The sequence below is a fragment of the Platalea leucorodia genome (genome assembly GCF_965183815.1).
Source record: "Platalea leucorodia genome assembly, chromosome: 1".
NCBI lineage: Eukaryota > Metazoa > Chordata > Aves > Pelecaniformes > Threskiornithidae > Platalea > Platalea leucorodia.
In genome coordinates this window covers 147211798-147228943 of record NC_138823.1, presented here as the reverse complement: position 1 = coordinate 147228943, position 17146 = coordinate 147211798, and the positions used below count along the sequence as shown (strand labels likewise).

At 36.4% G+C, this 17146-nt stretch overlaps 1 protein-coding gene across 1 annotated transcript in view; it reads right to left on the bottom strand.

Annotated features, from left to right (window-relative positions):
- Window positions 1-17146, bottom strand: part of MALRD1 (MAM and LDL receptor class A domain containing 1) — a gene marked incomplete at both ends in the record, with an annotated part of 328396 nt that overhangs the window by 139216 nt on the left and 172034 nt on the right. The window contains one exon of the mRNA XM_082329648.1: window positions 377-622. Coding sequence (XP_082185774.1) covers window positions 377-622 — 246 coding nt within the window. The remainder of the gene's footprint in view (window positions 1-376; window positions 623-17146) is intronic.

The following is a 17146-nucleotide window of genomic DNA, read 5'->3' as shown; positions in this document are numbered from 1 at the left end:
GAATAGTCACTATGGGTAAATTTAAGCTTCCTGGAAATGAGCTCAAGCTCTGGAGGAGTGAGACCCAGTGGATCTCAGACCTGAGCTAACTCACCCTTGCAAGCTGTAGCCAAATCACATGCCTCTCTCCCGACAAGTAAGAAATTACCTTGCGTGACTCATACAGCAATACTTAAAGGAGAAACAACTGAGAATCAATTTTTCTTAACTTAAAATCATTTTACAACAGTAATTAATATTTTGATATTGTTACACATTTAATTCATTAAAAATGAGACCCTGATTAGACATGTTAGAACCCCCCTGCTTCCTGTGAAGGGAGGTATGAGACGCTCCATGAAGACAATTACATCTCGTTTGTGAACTGACAACATACCAGATCTATTGCAAAGCGTGTGGTCCCCGGGAGGTCTGAGACTTTGAGGTGAGCTGACCCCTAGCACCCAGTTAAAATTGTCTGCCAGGGAATTTTGCCAGCCACATCTGCCATTCTCAAAGGTGCAGGAAGTTCCGCATTCACTCTCATCTGTATTATCCCCACAGTTGTCTTCAAAATCACAGCTTTGTTCTGGTCTGTAACACTTGCCGTTCTGACATTGCCAATAGCCATGTGAGCAGGAGCCTGAAAAGAGAAGAATAGGGTGTCCCGGTGAATCACACTGCCATGCATCCCAGCAAGGTTACTGGAAGGTTACATCTCAGAGAGTTTGATATTTAGGAGGAGGAGGGTGGTCCAGAGCAGTTTTATTAAAAGCCTTTGGTTCCCCCGAAGTGCCAATCCATTATCAGTTTATTTCTTTTGTATTTTGTCAAGAGATTGCCTAAATAAATGACTGTTTCCCTTGTAAAGCCTTTGAGGGCAAGTTCCAGCCAGGCATTCCTTCACTAACAAAGCTTTCTAGTCTGACTTAATTGCTGACATTCTCCTTTCATGTGGTGTAGGATTAAACCATTTCATTTTAGCTGCAAAGTTGAGCTCAGTTTAGCAGCCTCAATTCGGAAGAAAAAGCTTTTCTATTTTAACTACAGAGGTTTGCCTTTTAATGGATTGCTTTTTTTTTTCTTTGCAGACGAGTTCAGTGGGGTGATGCTGTCCTTTTTGTGCAGTATTCCTGGCATTATTGAGGGATAATTCTGCTATTGTACAGCCTAAAAGTTGTAGGACTTATTTCACAGGATCCATTTCCAAGCTTCATGTTTTCATTTCAGATAAGTTTCTGCAGGGCTCTGGATAAAAAGCAGCCCCATTGGTACATTCTTTAATCAGGAAGGGAGACACAAAATTCTGAAATAGACTCCCCCTTATTTCCTCCTTCCATTCTGCTCTACCAGAAATAAACGCACAAGCATAATTTTATTTAAAAATAGGAGTATCACTATACTAGCTCATCAGACAAAAAAATAAAATATGTGCACATAAGAAAGTTGTACAAGTATGGGAAGAATTTGAAAATGACATGCTACTAAAAACATGTTTCCATTACCACTCCCTTAATTTAAAGGAGGACTTGATGGAGCTAAATGAAATTCACATAAGGCTGGATTTTACTAAGAGGTCAGAATAACAGATTTATTAACAAAAAGAAAATAAGAGATGGGGTATTCAGTTGGTGTGTTGGCAACCTCCATCCCTAGGACTTTGTTTATGCTAGAATCTAAATTACAAATGCCCCAAACTAAGTGAAAAAGCATTGCTGTAGGCTTTGGATAAAGTGAAAACAAGCCTTGAATCACTAAAGCTAAAGAAAACAAACATTAACCCCTCTTTTTAAGTAAAAAGTCCTCCTAACACATACTTATTAAAAATAAATAAATCAATAAATAAAAATATTGGAATACCATAGAAATATCTAGCAAGCTTTCCAGGGAAATTATTCATTTCTAATTTCTGACTGCTTAGTAACAAAAGTATGTATCGTGTTTGCTCTAGAACACTGTGTATGATTTGGCTTTTAGGAGTTGCTCAGAGAAAGGACGAAGTCCTGAACAGAAAGAAGCAGGCCAGAATAAAAGTCTGATAATGACTTAGAAAGTCAAGAACATCAGGCAAAGTTCTCCAGAGCTGGAGACAAGGAAAATGGGTAAGCTCTGACTAGAAGAAAAAGACCTGCTTGAAGTTCACAGTCACAAGTTTATGAAAACATCAGTGTGATTTTTATTAGTACACACTCTCTGAAAATGGTCCTGGTCAAAAGAATGGAGTTATTTTATCAATGTATCAGTCAGTGTCTATTTATTACAACCTGCAAGACAGTTGGAGTCCATCAGAAACTTCTCTATCAATCTGCTTCAGAATTTCCATCATCTGTGTTGTTTCCCAAAGGGCAACAGAGATTTATTAGAAAATTGCTGCCAAATTTAAATGGCATCTATTCATAGGAGCTAGTTATAACCCTACATTCCTTTCATGTGATTGCACTAAGAATTTAAGGGAAAAAAATATTTTGTCAGCAAACTAGGAATTTAAATTTCAGGATGCAGTCTGTGCTTGGAAATTCTTTTCCTTGCTGTTCATCACGATCAATAATTGCAAAAACTATTGCATTTTGAGGTTGAAAAAAAGTGGAGTTGAAAAGTGGTAGTCTTTGTTTTCTGAGGAAAAACAAAAAAATCCATCTTGAATCCTGGCATGAATGAATCTTTTCAAGCATGTGTAATGAATGATATTACACTGTCTAATTGAGTCTGTAACGTGACTTGTTTCTGGATGTACTTCCATAGTATGCTTTCTCTCTAAATGACATATTTCTAAGGCTTTATAACTGCAAAAAACCCCTCCAAACCTATAAGAGGTTTTTTGAGCTCTCTTTTTTTCCTCTCTACTTTTTCTCAATCCTAAACAATCCAAACACTTGGTTATATAGATGCTTGTGGGTATAATAGGGATATTTAATAGAAAGGAACTCCTCCTTAGCAAGGTTCAGTATTTTTTTCCTCCAAGCAGTGTTTCTTAAAGATTATTAGGATGTAGACGTTTTGCCCTATGTGGTAACTGCATCAACACACTAAGCTGCAGTGGACCCAAGGAACTGTTAGTGTCTTTCAGATCAATAATCTCTGAATTGAGGAGGATTTACACAACAGAGGAAAACAGCTGCACCAGTCAATAATCCCCTTGTTCTATATACCCTGAGCAAAATCAACAGATGGAACATTTATATTTTAAAATATGTAATTAGGACAAGGATTAATCACCTTTATTTTATAAAGGTATTTCTCTTAAACATATTTTGAAAAAAAAAACACTCCTGCAAACATCAAAAGAGAAAATAATCTTACGAGCAGAACTGAAATATAACTTATCTTCTATATCAATGAACTTTGAATAGTAATAAAGATAACATGTTATACAGGTTGCAGCATTGAGACAGAACAGCAATAAATTACAGAAAAGACATTCATATTAAGAAACAGCATCTACATGTGTTATTCATGTAAACTTCAAACTCTGTCCAGAATGCTTGTGTTCTCAAAGAAGCAATTCCAGAGGGGAAAAAGTTATTCCTTAATCTTGGAAACCATAGCCTGTGTCACAACAAGACTTTTCTATGAAGCAGCTAATATTTATATTACTCTATATCATAGTAATAGCTTTATTTCTTGTTTAGCTCCTCTCTGGAAAGAAATTAAAATAAAATTTTAAATCCTCTAAAATAAATGAATTCCATTAATATATGATAAGCTGATGCATAAACAGCCTTTTATTTATTCTTTTCTTTTACTTTAGCAGATGGAGATTTTTGAGAAGGACTTGTTTTTTTCTGCTATCACTTAAAAGGTCTTAAGATCTTCAGATGATCTTCCTACATCTCTGTTCAGAAACACCTTATACTTAAAGTTAATATTTCTATCACCCAAATTCTTTATCAGTTGTTTCCTTTCTCCACAATATTTAGGTGGCCTTTTATTTCAGAATGTTTTTATCCCTCATCCTTCCCTTCATGCAGGTAATAGCTATTCTTTTTTTTTTTTTTTTTTAAGGCCACTCATTACTTTACCGTTAAAATCCATTACAAGTTCTCACAAGGTGTTTGCACTCATATCTGAGTATGCGATCATTTCATTTTCACTCAATATTGATGAAAACAAATTGTGTCATATTTGCTTGGAATGACCATGAAAGGTTCCTAAAGGAATTGTCTGATTACGCATTTACATTGAGTGACCAAATGGAGCTCAATTAATGTAATTTATCAGAGATAAGCTTAAGAAATAGCTTGATCATGTTCTGTAATTACCTGTAAGAAGACAAACACTGATAGCAGTAAGCTCTAATCTAGTAGAAAAAAGTCCAACATTGCAAGATCCAGTGCTAGAAAATTGAAGTTTGAATTAAAATAAAATGATTGAGTAATTAGGCATTGAACAGGTAACCAAGGACTGTGATAAATTTTCCATCAGCTAAGGGCTTTAAATAAAGACTGAATTTTTTCCTGAGAGATATGCTTTAGTTTAACTAAAAATTATTTGATAAATCAAGGAAGACTATAGATGAAAACCTGGTTAGTATTATACAGGGGGTTAAATTACATGTTAATAGTAGTGCCTTCTGGTTTTAAAAATCAAAATGCAGTTGGGGACCTTAATTTGCTCATATAATCATGAGAATTTATAATAGATAAACTAAATGTTTATCCATGCTTATAGTAGCTACAAAATAGAGATGAAAATTTCAGATTTTTCTGTGAGATTCCGATCTTCTTGAAGCTGGTCCTTTAAATTTCTTTGTTTTTTGGAAATAAATTAAGTATGACAATTAAACTGATAAAAAAGATCAGAACTCCTAGAAAATTGCAAAACTATGATTGTATATGGGATTACGCTATTTATGACTCTACTCACAAGCATTTAACATCTAATTCTCGTAATGTAAACTTTTTTCTTTTTTAGTTCTTATTTTATATCAGCATTGCTTTAAAATCACCAGCAAGCTAATTTGTGTTTTAGAACCACAGGAAACAGATTGGTGATAAGGATATTCCAAAAGTTGTTAAACTTGTGCTTCTTAAACTTCTTGTATTTAATAGTATCATCTATGCTTTCCAAACCAAAATCCAAATCCAAAAATGGCATAGTTTACAATTCTCAGAAGCATCAGAATAACACATCAGTAGGCTTGAAAAGCTGGATCTGCTTCCAAATATGTTCAAAAGATTTTATTTACATTCACATAGCTAGAAGTATACCTGTTCCTAAATCAAATCTAGAGTTCCTGTAGAACCATAATCTGGTATAGAGGTCAGATTAATTAATCAGCAGGTTGAGTTTGACATCCCAGGGATAGGGACTTTGTAGATAATTTAGATCTCTGAGTTTTTCCCTGCAAGAATTACTCCATTATCATTCTTTCTCTGAGTTGACATTACTGTATGACTGAATTGTATGTGTCCTTAAAAAAAAAAAAAAAATTGTTAACAAGAACATCTTTCCTCTAATATCTCACCAGTATAACCCAAGGACACAGAGTAAAGTGCTTTCATCACAGTTGATGATGCATAGTAATAATGACTTGTCAGTACAGGAACATGAAAAATGCATCTCATTTCAAAAGCAAAGCTTTGGAAATTACAAGAATTTTTAAAGACTTTCAGAAGTTGAAGCGCTGGAAAAAAAAGAAGACTTAAAAACTACTATACATTATCAGCTCTTTCTTTGTAAATAGTCTGTTTTTTCTACTATTGAGTGCAAACATTTGAATTTTTGGTTTTGTAAGCCTCTCAAGAACCTTGACATATTGATTTGCATTCTGAGCAACCCAAAGTTTAAAAAACAACAGCTTGAGTTCATTTTCAAAAGGGACTTTGAGCAGAAACTCTTAACCTTCTAAGTTTCTGCCATGAGAAAGAGCTTTCCACTAATTCCTTTCCAGAAATTCCATTCCAGTAATCAGATCCAGTAATATTCATCCTCAGAACCATTAAGAATCAAAAACATAAACAGCAAGGTAGCCTATCACTGTTCAACATTATTGTCTCTATTTGTGGCAGAGCACTGAAGTATCTTCTTTGTTCCGTTTGCTGGCACTTTATTATTTCTCATTAGAAAAGGATGGTCATTTATCAGTCATTCAATACACTTTAAGACGTATCCAATCTGTGACTCATTCAGTGTGCCCTAACATTCTGCTTTGCTGTATTTAAGGTTACAGAAATTCTCAAGAATAAGAGGAGCTGAAGGCAAGATGGGCACTCAGTGCCCCTCCATACTGAGTTTATTGGATATACTATAGACAGGGCAGGGGAACTCTAAAAAAAATATTATAGAGAATAAAAGCTTCAGTCTCAAGTGCTTAGGTGCATGTGAATGTGCATTCACTCAAAAGAAATGAAACTGCAGGTTTTGAGTAAAGAAAGTCTTTCTAGGTCTTTTTATCTCCTCCACAGTTACAGTACTGGTATACTAATACTGTCAGTAATAGAAATAGTGCATACTTTCCAGTGTTGCTTGAGTAATTCTACACTTATTCTATAAAACATGCTAGCAGGTCAGTTTAAAAGGAAATTTTCAGTTAATCTCTTCAGCTGGGAAATCCCCATGCTGAATAAGAGACCTAGACCTGGATTCATTGACAGATACTCCTTCTATTGCAATAGTATTAAGACTGTTTTGTTCCCTGCCAGAAAACTGAAACAAGATACAATACATATTATAACGATTATTTCAGTGCTAATCAGATGGTTTAAGTCTACAATCTAAAGAAATTGACAGACAAGCAAAACTGCTGTAACAGGACATATGGATAATGGGAACAGGGATTTATCAATTCTTATACACAATCTTCCCTTTCCAAAGCCAAGTTGAAATTAGAACCTGTCTTCTTGAGGGTGGACAAAGAAATATTAAGACAAAAAGGAATCCACATCTAGCTTTTAAGCAAAGCTTCTTCAGAAACAATGGTTTAAATTAGATTAAATACTAACTAACCTGAAAAGCTTAACTCATTCACCTGAGTTTACTCTTAGCAAATAAAATAAAATTAAATGAAACAAAATTTTGGTTTGCCTTGCTCCAGCTCAAAAAAAACCCAAAAAACCTGAATATTCACTGCCTGAACTCCTTAGCAAAGACACAGAAAGAAGAAATGTTTCTTAGTTATGAAATCAACAATCTTAAAAATATGCGAAATATTTTAAAAAATCTTTTTTTTTCTTTCATTTGTGACTTTTAGTAATAGTAGTATGCAATTTTAGGTCAAAAGGTTTAAACCTTTAAAAGGTTTAAGTCTTGCACCTCCAGCTTTCTCCACCATAGGAGGCAGTCATGCAGGCCCTGTGCCATGTGAGAATATCTTGGTGCAGCAGATCTGGAAGGAAGCCAGTCAAGCTGCCTTCTGAAGACCTCCAGGCTTGATTCCAAGTTGTAGCTTGCCCTTTAGAAGTACAATTCAACAGCTCACCTAAAATGCATTGTATAACTGTACATTGAAACATTGCCTGAGCAGCTAAATGTTATAGTGTTTTTATCAAAGCCTGGACTGATGCATAGCTGATGACATCTCTACCTTAGAGCCCAAAGTCATTTAGTTGTGACGTCCAGTTTAATGATCCTGTTGCTATCTGATTGTTTGAAGGGTGAAAGAAGGTATGGCATTTGCATTTCCTGGTGCCTAGTGCAAACTCTGGTCAGTGGTTTCACTGCCTGCGTTTCTGATGGGAGAAAAATCTGCAGATTGAACCTAAAAGATGGCTTGAAGTAAAGCAGAAACCCATAAATCAGAACAGTTTGAGCAAGAGAAATGGGGTGCACGAACTCTGAATAGCTGAAGTACATCAGATGAGATTTTTCTATAAGGACACCAAAGGAAAGCTGGGTAGACAATGACTAAAAGCATTTGATCATGTTATAACTCAGGCTGAAGGAGGAGAGATCTTCACTGGCTGCACTGGAATATATGTTCCTTTCACATTCTCCACTACACTCTTAAGTTGTCGCCCGAAGCACATAGTGGAAGGGCAAGCTGCAGTGCAGTGATAAATCCCCTTTGTACAACTTGCCAGAGCTGCCAGACTGTGCTCAGTAAATGTGACAGGTGGAAAATGTTTCCCTCAAATCCCACTCAAAGCCTGACCAACCAGCTCTCATTTACAGTCACAGCCCTGACGCTGAGATCAGAGGGCAGAACACCCTCCTGGCCAGATCTAACCTAGATGAGGGAAGGCAGTAGACATGGAGGCCAAGAACTTGAGAAATGCTGGTTCCACAGCTGGAAGTATAAACCAAGATACTTCTAGAAACCCTTTCTCTGGCAAATAAAGGCATGAAAAAAGACATGGCTTAAGCAGTAAAAGTACAAAATAGTCACTGAGTGATTGTATTATATGTTCATAAGACTTCAGATATCTCTTCCAGGAACTGGCATTTTCTTTGACAAGTTAGACACTATCACATGGTCCAGGAATGGTTTTAAATTGGCATAAGACTGTCCACTATTCAAAGGAGAAGATAACAAATGATGTATATCTATTATCAGTTGGGGAACTCTACTATTTATGAATGTCAATCTATTCCCTTAAATCAGTATTAATATTCAACAATACAAATGTAAATTACAAAGGCAACTGCTCTGGAATATTCTCAGTTATGTACAGAGGGGATGAAAGTGTGAAAGAGCTGCAAGAAACATAGTTTGTGCAGAATTTCTATAAAAAATCACAGCATTTAAACACAGCTATGTTTAAACTCTTTAGCAATACTTGAGTAAGAGTCAGGTGTAGGAGAAACTAAAAAAGTCCAAAAACTGAATCTCACGACTCCTATGATTCCTTCATCTCTCATTGCTCAGAAGGAATTCTTCACTATGAGGATGGTGAGGTGCTGGAACAGGTTGCCCAGAGAAGTTGTGGATGCCCCATCCCTGGAACTGTTCAAGGCCAGGTTGGATGGGGCTTTGAGCAGTCTGGTCTAGTGGAAGGTTTCCCTGACCATGGCAGGGGTTTGGAACAAGATGATCTTTAAGGTCCCTTCCAACCCAAACCATTCTATGATTCTATGATTCTATAAATAAGTTTCAGGATTGCTGTATTTACCATATGATATTACAAAACTTTTTATCTATATTGGACAGAATGCTATAGTGAGCTGAAGAGGACATGATGATTAAAAGATTTTATTGATGTCTTGAATAGCCTTCCACACACCTTTGAGCCTCCACTGGAATGGTCAATAGGAAAATGAAAAATGCGTTATGCTTGATGGAAGAGAAAGATACCAACAAACTCTTTAATCACTCAGTATCTCAAAGAAACATAGTTTCTAATATGGTCAGCTTTTCCCTTTCCTCTGTGTTACAGTCATGTTTTTTCTCAGACAATGAAAGAAAAAGGTTAGAATATACCTATAAAGTTAGCATAAGTGGTTTGGGGTGAAATTCTGCAAGTAACAACAATTGCATTTGGAACCTGTATGCTCTAATGTCACTTATACTGTTAATATTTCCTAATGTGATCAAGTAGTTCCGTTCCTTATTTTTTTTTCCAGCCAGTATGAACAATTAAGACAAAAGCTTTTTTTATTGATTATCCTCATTTGATGTTAGTCCAATCCAGCACAATCATTTATTCCCCAAAGCAATAATAACTTTATTAACTGTACCTCAAGTCAGTATGTGTTCATGTTTAGCAGCACTCTTTGAGGTAAAAAAATAGTAGCACATAAGCTTAGCAAGTGACTGAACAAGGAAACAGCAGAAAATTTGATGGTTAGAAAGAGAGCCGTGATGAAACTGTTTTATCCCACTTCATAGGAACTTGAGTTTTACAAGAAATTGCTCAAATCACTACGTCTAGTTCACTTTTATGAAAGGCAACAACCTCAAGCAATTCCTCTGCCTTCAATATAATCAGTAACTTTCTCCATTGCTGCTACCAAAAGGCTATTTTTCGTTTTTCAGATAAGGGACCCTTTTAGCATCTAGCCTAAATTTATTCATGACCAGTTCTGATACACTGATTTGTATGCAGGCTCTGCCATTCAGCTTTCCTCCACTTGGAAAAGAAGGTAAGGGAAACACAGAAGAAAGTGCAAACAGATCTGAAACCCAAAACCCAATACTACTCAAAAACCTCATATTTACCTGACCCAAACCTTCATCTGAAAGCCCAACAGAAGCTGAATACTTTCTTACACCACTCTTCTTTTGAAGCCTAGCTGCATAACACTAGACAACTTCAAAATGCAGAAGAATAATTTTATATCTATGGCTGTGACAAAACCATGAGAAAGACTTTTCCTGTGGCATTTCTGCTTTGTGACAAAGTAGGTCTCACTAATGTGAAGCTGGGCATCCAAATTAAAGATTTTTTTAAGATCTAAAATACATCTCTGAGTCTTTCCAAGTTCATGAATCAGTAGATCATGTTTTGTATGCACTAGAATACTAAATACTGGCCTGGATAACCAAACTCTCAAATTAACAATTTCAGCTCTTAGAAATCTTTATCTCCACTAAGAGGCAAATCTTCTCTCAAACCTCAGAGTCTCAATCCTGGATTATTCTTCAGGGACAGAAGGAAGGAATTGTAGTAAGGCTGGGTTATAGCAGCCTTACTACTTTAGCTTCATGACTGGAATATCTTTTTGACCAATGTATAGCATCTACTTGGAAGTCATCCTCTTGGGCATTTACATTTGGATGCATCTGTACATTTCCTAAAAGTCGCTACACAGAAACACATAAGCATCCTTCACAGAAATTGATTCCAAAGGGAGTAAGTTGTAGGATGTGTTTGAATCCATCTCTGTCCCTGCCTGGCACAACAGAACAGCAATAGCTCTGCTACAGAAAGGATCTTTTCCTCTTTGTATGAAAAGGGAGGCAAGCTTTTCATTTAAGATAGTATTTATTGAGGATTTGTTGTCCTATTGTAAAAAAGTTAAGAATAACAATAAAGTTTCTCTCTTGGATAGTGAATCTTTATTTGCTATGTCACCTACTGTTTACTCCTGATCACTAGACAAAGTAACTTGTTATCCATTACCATAATTAGGTTTTATATAACCCACTAAAACATAGTAGGCTTAAAAGTATATGATCAAAATCATACCTGAGTTTATCATCATGGAATAATTATAGCTTCCTATTGATATTGTCAGTTGAAAGTGGACCGGTGTAGCTGTTATGCATTTCCTCGGTAGGGAAATATTTTCTTTAGAACAGATATTCTGCTTGCACAGAGGCTTTAGGTGTGTGCTGTTTTTTTGCAGAAGCATGAAAAATGTCAAAATATCACAGGAAGAGATATTTCAGGCATGCTTCCCAAGTTTATAGTCTCAGACAGTTTGAGAACTAGAAGTCATTATTTGCTTTAGGACTGTGCAAGTGATTGTATATATAGAATCATAGAATCATCTAGGTTGGAAAAGACCTTCAAGATCATCAAGTCCAACCGTTAACCCAACACTGCCAAGTCCACCACTAAACCATGTCCCTAAACACCACATCTATACGTTTCCATTTCCAGGACTCAACCACCTCCCTGGGCAGCCTCTTCCAGTGTCTGACTACTCTTTCAGTGAAGAAATTTTTCCTAATATCCAACCTAAACCTCCCCTGGTGCAGCTTGAGGCTGTTTCCTCTTGTCCTATCACTTGTTACTTGGGAGAAGAGACCGACCCCCACCACACTACAACCTCCTTTCAGGTAGTTGTAGAGAGCAATAAGGTCTCCCCTCAGCCTCCTCTTCTCCAGACTAAACAACCCCAGTTCACTCAAGTGAGGGGCCCAAACCTGAACACAGTATTTAAGGTGCAGCCTCACCAGTGTCGAGTACAGAAGGACGATCATGTCACTAGTCCTGCTGGCCATACAATTTCTGATATAAGCCAGGATGCTATTGGCCCTCTTGGCCACCTGGGCACACTGCTGGCTCATGTTCAGCCATCTGTCGACCAGCACCTCCAGGTCCTTTTCCGCCAAGCAGCTCTCCAGCCACTCTTCCCCAAGCCTGTAGCATTGCATGGGGTTGTTGTGACCCAAGTGCAGGACCCGGCACTGACCCTTGTTGAACCTCATACAGTTGGCCTTGGCCCATCAATCCAGTCTGTCCAGATCCCTCTGTAGAGCCTTAATAGATATGCAGGGGAGAAGCAAAAGTATGTGCTCCACTGGGAGGGACAGAGTAGATATAACTCCTGATCTGGTGGACAGGCTGTGTTCCTTTTAACTTCAAGAAATAGTTTATTTTTCCTTGATAATTGGCTATTAAATAGCCGCAGTTCATTTCTGTTGATGAATGCCACATTTCTTTTTTTAAATAATTAAAATAGAAATTTGGTAAATGAAAACTAGTCGGTCAAATTTAGACACAAAGAGTTGTTCTAGATAAGCATTTGTTTTGCATGACCTTCTTTCATGTAAAACTGAAGAATATAACATTTTAAAGATGATGGTTTTTCACCCTATCTCTCTGCTGTCCTTCCCCCTAGGGTAACATATCTTGTTATTTCCATTATGAACTTCAGTATACATGAAAAGAAAAACAACTAGTGCTTACAATTAAACTGTTTTGATTATCTAGTTAATTATATGAAGTATGCATAGTAACAATAATTGTGTGTCTCAAAATATTTTAGTTAAACAACCTGGATTAATTAATACAGAGATTCAGATACTAATCTTTCAGTCACTATTGGTCATTATTCTATGATCATTTATCACAGTATAAAACCAGTGTTTCAGCTTCCAGTTTCACTCAGTTCTCTAGCTAGCTATTACATACTTAGCATGGAAATATGTTATAAGAACTTTTCAGAAAACTAGGATTACTCTTATGAAAAAAAATACATTGATATTCTGGGTCTCATTCACTGAAATTGGTAACAATTTTCTTCCGATGTAACACCTTGTTTTACCACATCATCCCCAAATTCACCGCACACAATATGTTGTTTTTTGTAGAAAATAATTTCTCAAGTCAGTTTTCATCATGCTAATAAAAGAATTTTTGATACCACATCTTCAAATGCTTGTGCATTCTCTATCTAGTTACACAAAGTGCTCCAAATGATGTTCAACAAACTATATGCCCATAAACTATATTGTTCTACAAATGTAAGCACACATTCAACTAGCAAAAAGATCTGGAATAAAAAAAAAAAAAGTAGAATCTGAGCAGTAGAATTATGGAAACTACTTCATCTATTTGGAAAACAATTCAGGTTTTTCTTACAATGCCATATAATTGCAAATAGCTCCATAAAAAACAGATGAGAAACAGAAAACTGGAAAATATCATATCCTACACAACTGCAAAGGCATCTGTTAGAAGACAGACATTTGGCTATTGTTGTGCTAGCAGCAGACCTTGTAACTCAATTAAGCTGTATGGAATGACATTTAATACAAATATTAGTTTGGAAACCTTCCTGTCAAACAAGGCTCATTCTAGTCTTTGACAAAATATGTAAATGATGCTTTACATATCCTCAAGCTGAGCTGTAATAGCATCAAAGTAAAGATGTCATGTATAAAGCTTTATGCAGCCAATTCTTAAACACTTTTATCAAGATAAAAATCTTTTACTAGGTGTCTGTAAAAAATGGCAGTACTGGATAAAACACACAGAATATTAAAGTCTATCATTAGTTCAATTACACTAAAGTCCTTAAAAAAATAAAAGATCTTCAAAGTAAACACAGACTAAACAAGAAAGCATATTTGAAGGCCTTCTGCCATAACAGATATGAATTATTTCTAATCTCTTAATTTCTAGTATTTTGAAGGCAATATTCTGACCTTTTAAATTTTCCTCTGATGCTGACCTGGTATCAGCCATCATCTTCAATCTCCGCTGTGAAACCTTTGCACAGTAATACTGGAGGCATTAGTTTCCATAGTATTACCTGTCAGAGACCATTCAGTGTGAGTCTAATGTCTTGAATGTAAATGAGTGTCTCCTTAATGCCTCAGTCTTGAATACCTCCAGTATGCAGGTTTGTGATAGTTTTACTGCAGTTCCATATGCAAAAATGGCAATGACCCGGTCTGAGTAGAGACTACAAAAGGAGAGGCTGAGGGCTTGAGGTGACACCTTGTGAAAGTAGATGAAAGAAGCAAGAAGATTTCAAAGGGAGAAGATGTAGAACAGAACAGAATGATCTAATGAAGACAAAATCTCATCTCTGTAAGGTGTACGCGAAAGGGAAATGCTAATAGAGGCACCCAGAGTGGCAGGTTGCAGCCACTGAACCTGACCAGAAGCAGACATCATAGGGAGAGGACATCATGCACCGCCATTGTACAACTGCTTAGCCTACTGTTAAAGGAGTGAGTGTCACATCCCATAGATGAGATACTGCACCTGTATTATGGGAAATACTCCATATCTTCCAGCACTCTGAGGCTGTCAACCTAAATGCTCATCACTTGGCAGTCATTTCTGCTTAAGCTAGCAGCAAGGCAACTCAAAAAACATTTCTGATAAAGCAAATCTACACCAACCTAGGAAAAGAAAGAGACCTGTAAGAGATGATGAAAATAAAACTATGTCAAAAAGAGTTCTAAAATAAAAACTTAGATGGCATTTACCTCACAGAGAGACCTTTATGTTTACATGTAGGCAAGGTAAGTGTCCTAAGTTGCCATTAAAACTGATGGGGTCTGGTTGGTACAATTGTTGGACTTCAAAGAATGATCACATCATGCTAAAATAGAACATAGAGTTTTATTTGGTTGCCCACACACAGAGTATCTCAAAATGTGTAAGACATCCTTCTTTGTCACCAGCTGCTACCCCTGAAGGAAGTATAATTTCCATACATCCTGTGTTATATACATGTGAACACTGGGGATTTCTTAGACACCCTACTGCGTCATAGACAACAATAGATGCCTTTATATGTACAAATCAGTTGTGTCAAGTGGCTGGGCAGCAAAAGAGCAGTATAGTACATCATTGGCTGTAATTGGAATTTAGATACCTGACACATCTTGAGTACACCTACATTCACATGACATCTGATTTCAGTCTTAACTTGAAGCTGAAGGAGAAAAGAATCTTTGCTCTCTCCAGTTCACCAACATATTCCCTCTCTGGTCTAGTGAAAGAGGAAAATCTGGTAGTTTTTTTTTCCCCTATGCTTGGTGAAGACCATGCGGCCTTAGTCAATAACCTCTTATCATTTTTTCTTGAGGACAAATTCTGTGATCATTGGTGACATGGTGACACAACCTTTGCTTGTATTCTGGATAGTTGGAAGTTTCCAGAGATCAAAAAAGCCCTTTTTTGAATTTCCATTTCCTCAGTTTTTTCTCCCTGTGTGAGGCATGTGAGGTGATCTGACTTTTGAGCATAAACCAAGCGTGGTCCTTCCACACTCAGGAAGGTTTTATACTGTTTAGACAGTTAACAGTCTTTTCACCATTTACTTGTTTATTAACTTTGTTTATCCTATGACTAAATAGGAATTCAGACACATCTGCTGATAGTTAGGTATCTTGTGAGAACTACAATATCATTCTACTTGGGAGGCATATTCTGTTGAAAAGTTTGAGAACAAAATAAATCACAGAATGAAAATGAGGCTGTGCAGTGAATTGCTTCAAACTTTCCTTGATAGAAAGCATAAAATATAAACTGAGCTTTCAAATAATATTTACAAATATCTTATGCAAAATAATGTTTTTCTTTGTCTAATGTATACTATATTGAAAGTGTAAACACTGTAACTAGGAGAGTAAAATACAGTCCGAAGTGACTATTGATAAATATGTGCTGAAAAGCCACTTCAAGTTCAGCTTGTTTCCTACAGGTAGAGAGGGAGAGAAAAGAAGCACACACATGCCTGCAGTCTTAACCACACATGGAAATTTTATTCCAGGATATCTAGATAATTCAAATGCCCAGCAAAGGTGTACTGCACTAAAGGTAAAATAGGGCTAGATACTGTGAAATATAACTTTTTTTCAGACCACCTTTGCTGATGCAAGACTTGACTTAATGGAAATATCAAGTGTTTTTACTTTACTAAGAATGCCCTGTACTGTAGCATTATTTCTCTACTTTCAGATGTGTGAGAGAAAAGTCATAATTACACTCAAGTAAGAGTAATTTGTTAGCTAGTTCTTGGAATGTGAAGTAAGGTTAGAGCTTTCATGTTCTCAATTCACAGAGGCAGGCTCTGTGTATGGAATCTGTAACACATAGGGAAAGGTCTGAGCTAATAATGCCAGTATCACTGATAGTCCTGGGAAAGCTTAGATTTGGTAAAAGTCTTCTTAGTTCTCCCAGTAGGGAGAAAATAAAAGAATAGGGCTCTTTTTAACAGAGTTCTCTTTTATAAATCTGGTATCAGGAATTCCTCTTGCACTTTTAGGAACAGCTTGCCTTTGGGTAGAAAAGCTGTTCCCATACCCCAGCTACCCATTGCCAAAAAGAATCACCAGTTCATACCATGAATGTAGAGATAAATACCTGCCCTCACCGGCTGCTCAGAGACTCACTTCAAACTGCCAGCACTGAAAATTCATTCCTCCTTACCTAATACTTATTTGGATGTCTGCTCTGTGACATGTTTCTCAAAAAACTGTCTGGGGAGGCCCAAGAGCTAATGTTGAATGTTGAAAAAATGTTATTTTTCACTCCAATGTATCTTTAAAATTACAACTGATTCTAAATTTTTGTAATTGTTTTGCAAATTAGACTAATATAAGTAGATGGGAAAATTTTGTAGTTTAGCATATGGGCACATTGTTTTAATCTTTAAAACTATCGTACAATCTGGTAAGGCTAGAACTCAACAACAAGGAGATAATACAGAGTCCTGGCTACCGAAAAACAAAAAGAAGAAACTTTAGAATGAAATAAGTAGACCAAGGGCAGATATTTCAAATTGAATTGATAAAGTATAGTGATTATAATTACACTGACTTGGAATTTAGCTGCTGAAAGCTTCATAGGATCAGAAAATACAACATGAAAATCCAGGCAATATATTTTGTCTCCTTCACCGCCAATAAAAAGATAATTTTCTTCATAACAGCTGGACAACATATGTAGAAATTGTATTCAAGTCACCTGTATGCATGACCACTATTACCTTTGTGTCCAGCTACTAAGTCAATCTACTTATTCTACAGTATTTCCACGATTTTCCTGAAAAGTATGGAGAAACTATATCTTGTTCCGGAAAGGACAGAGAAAAAATAAAC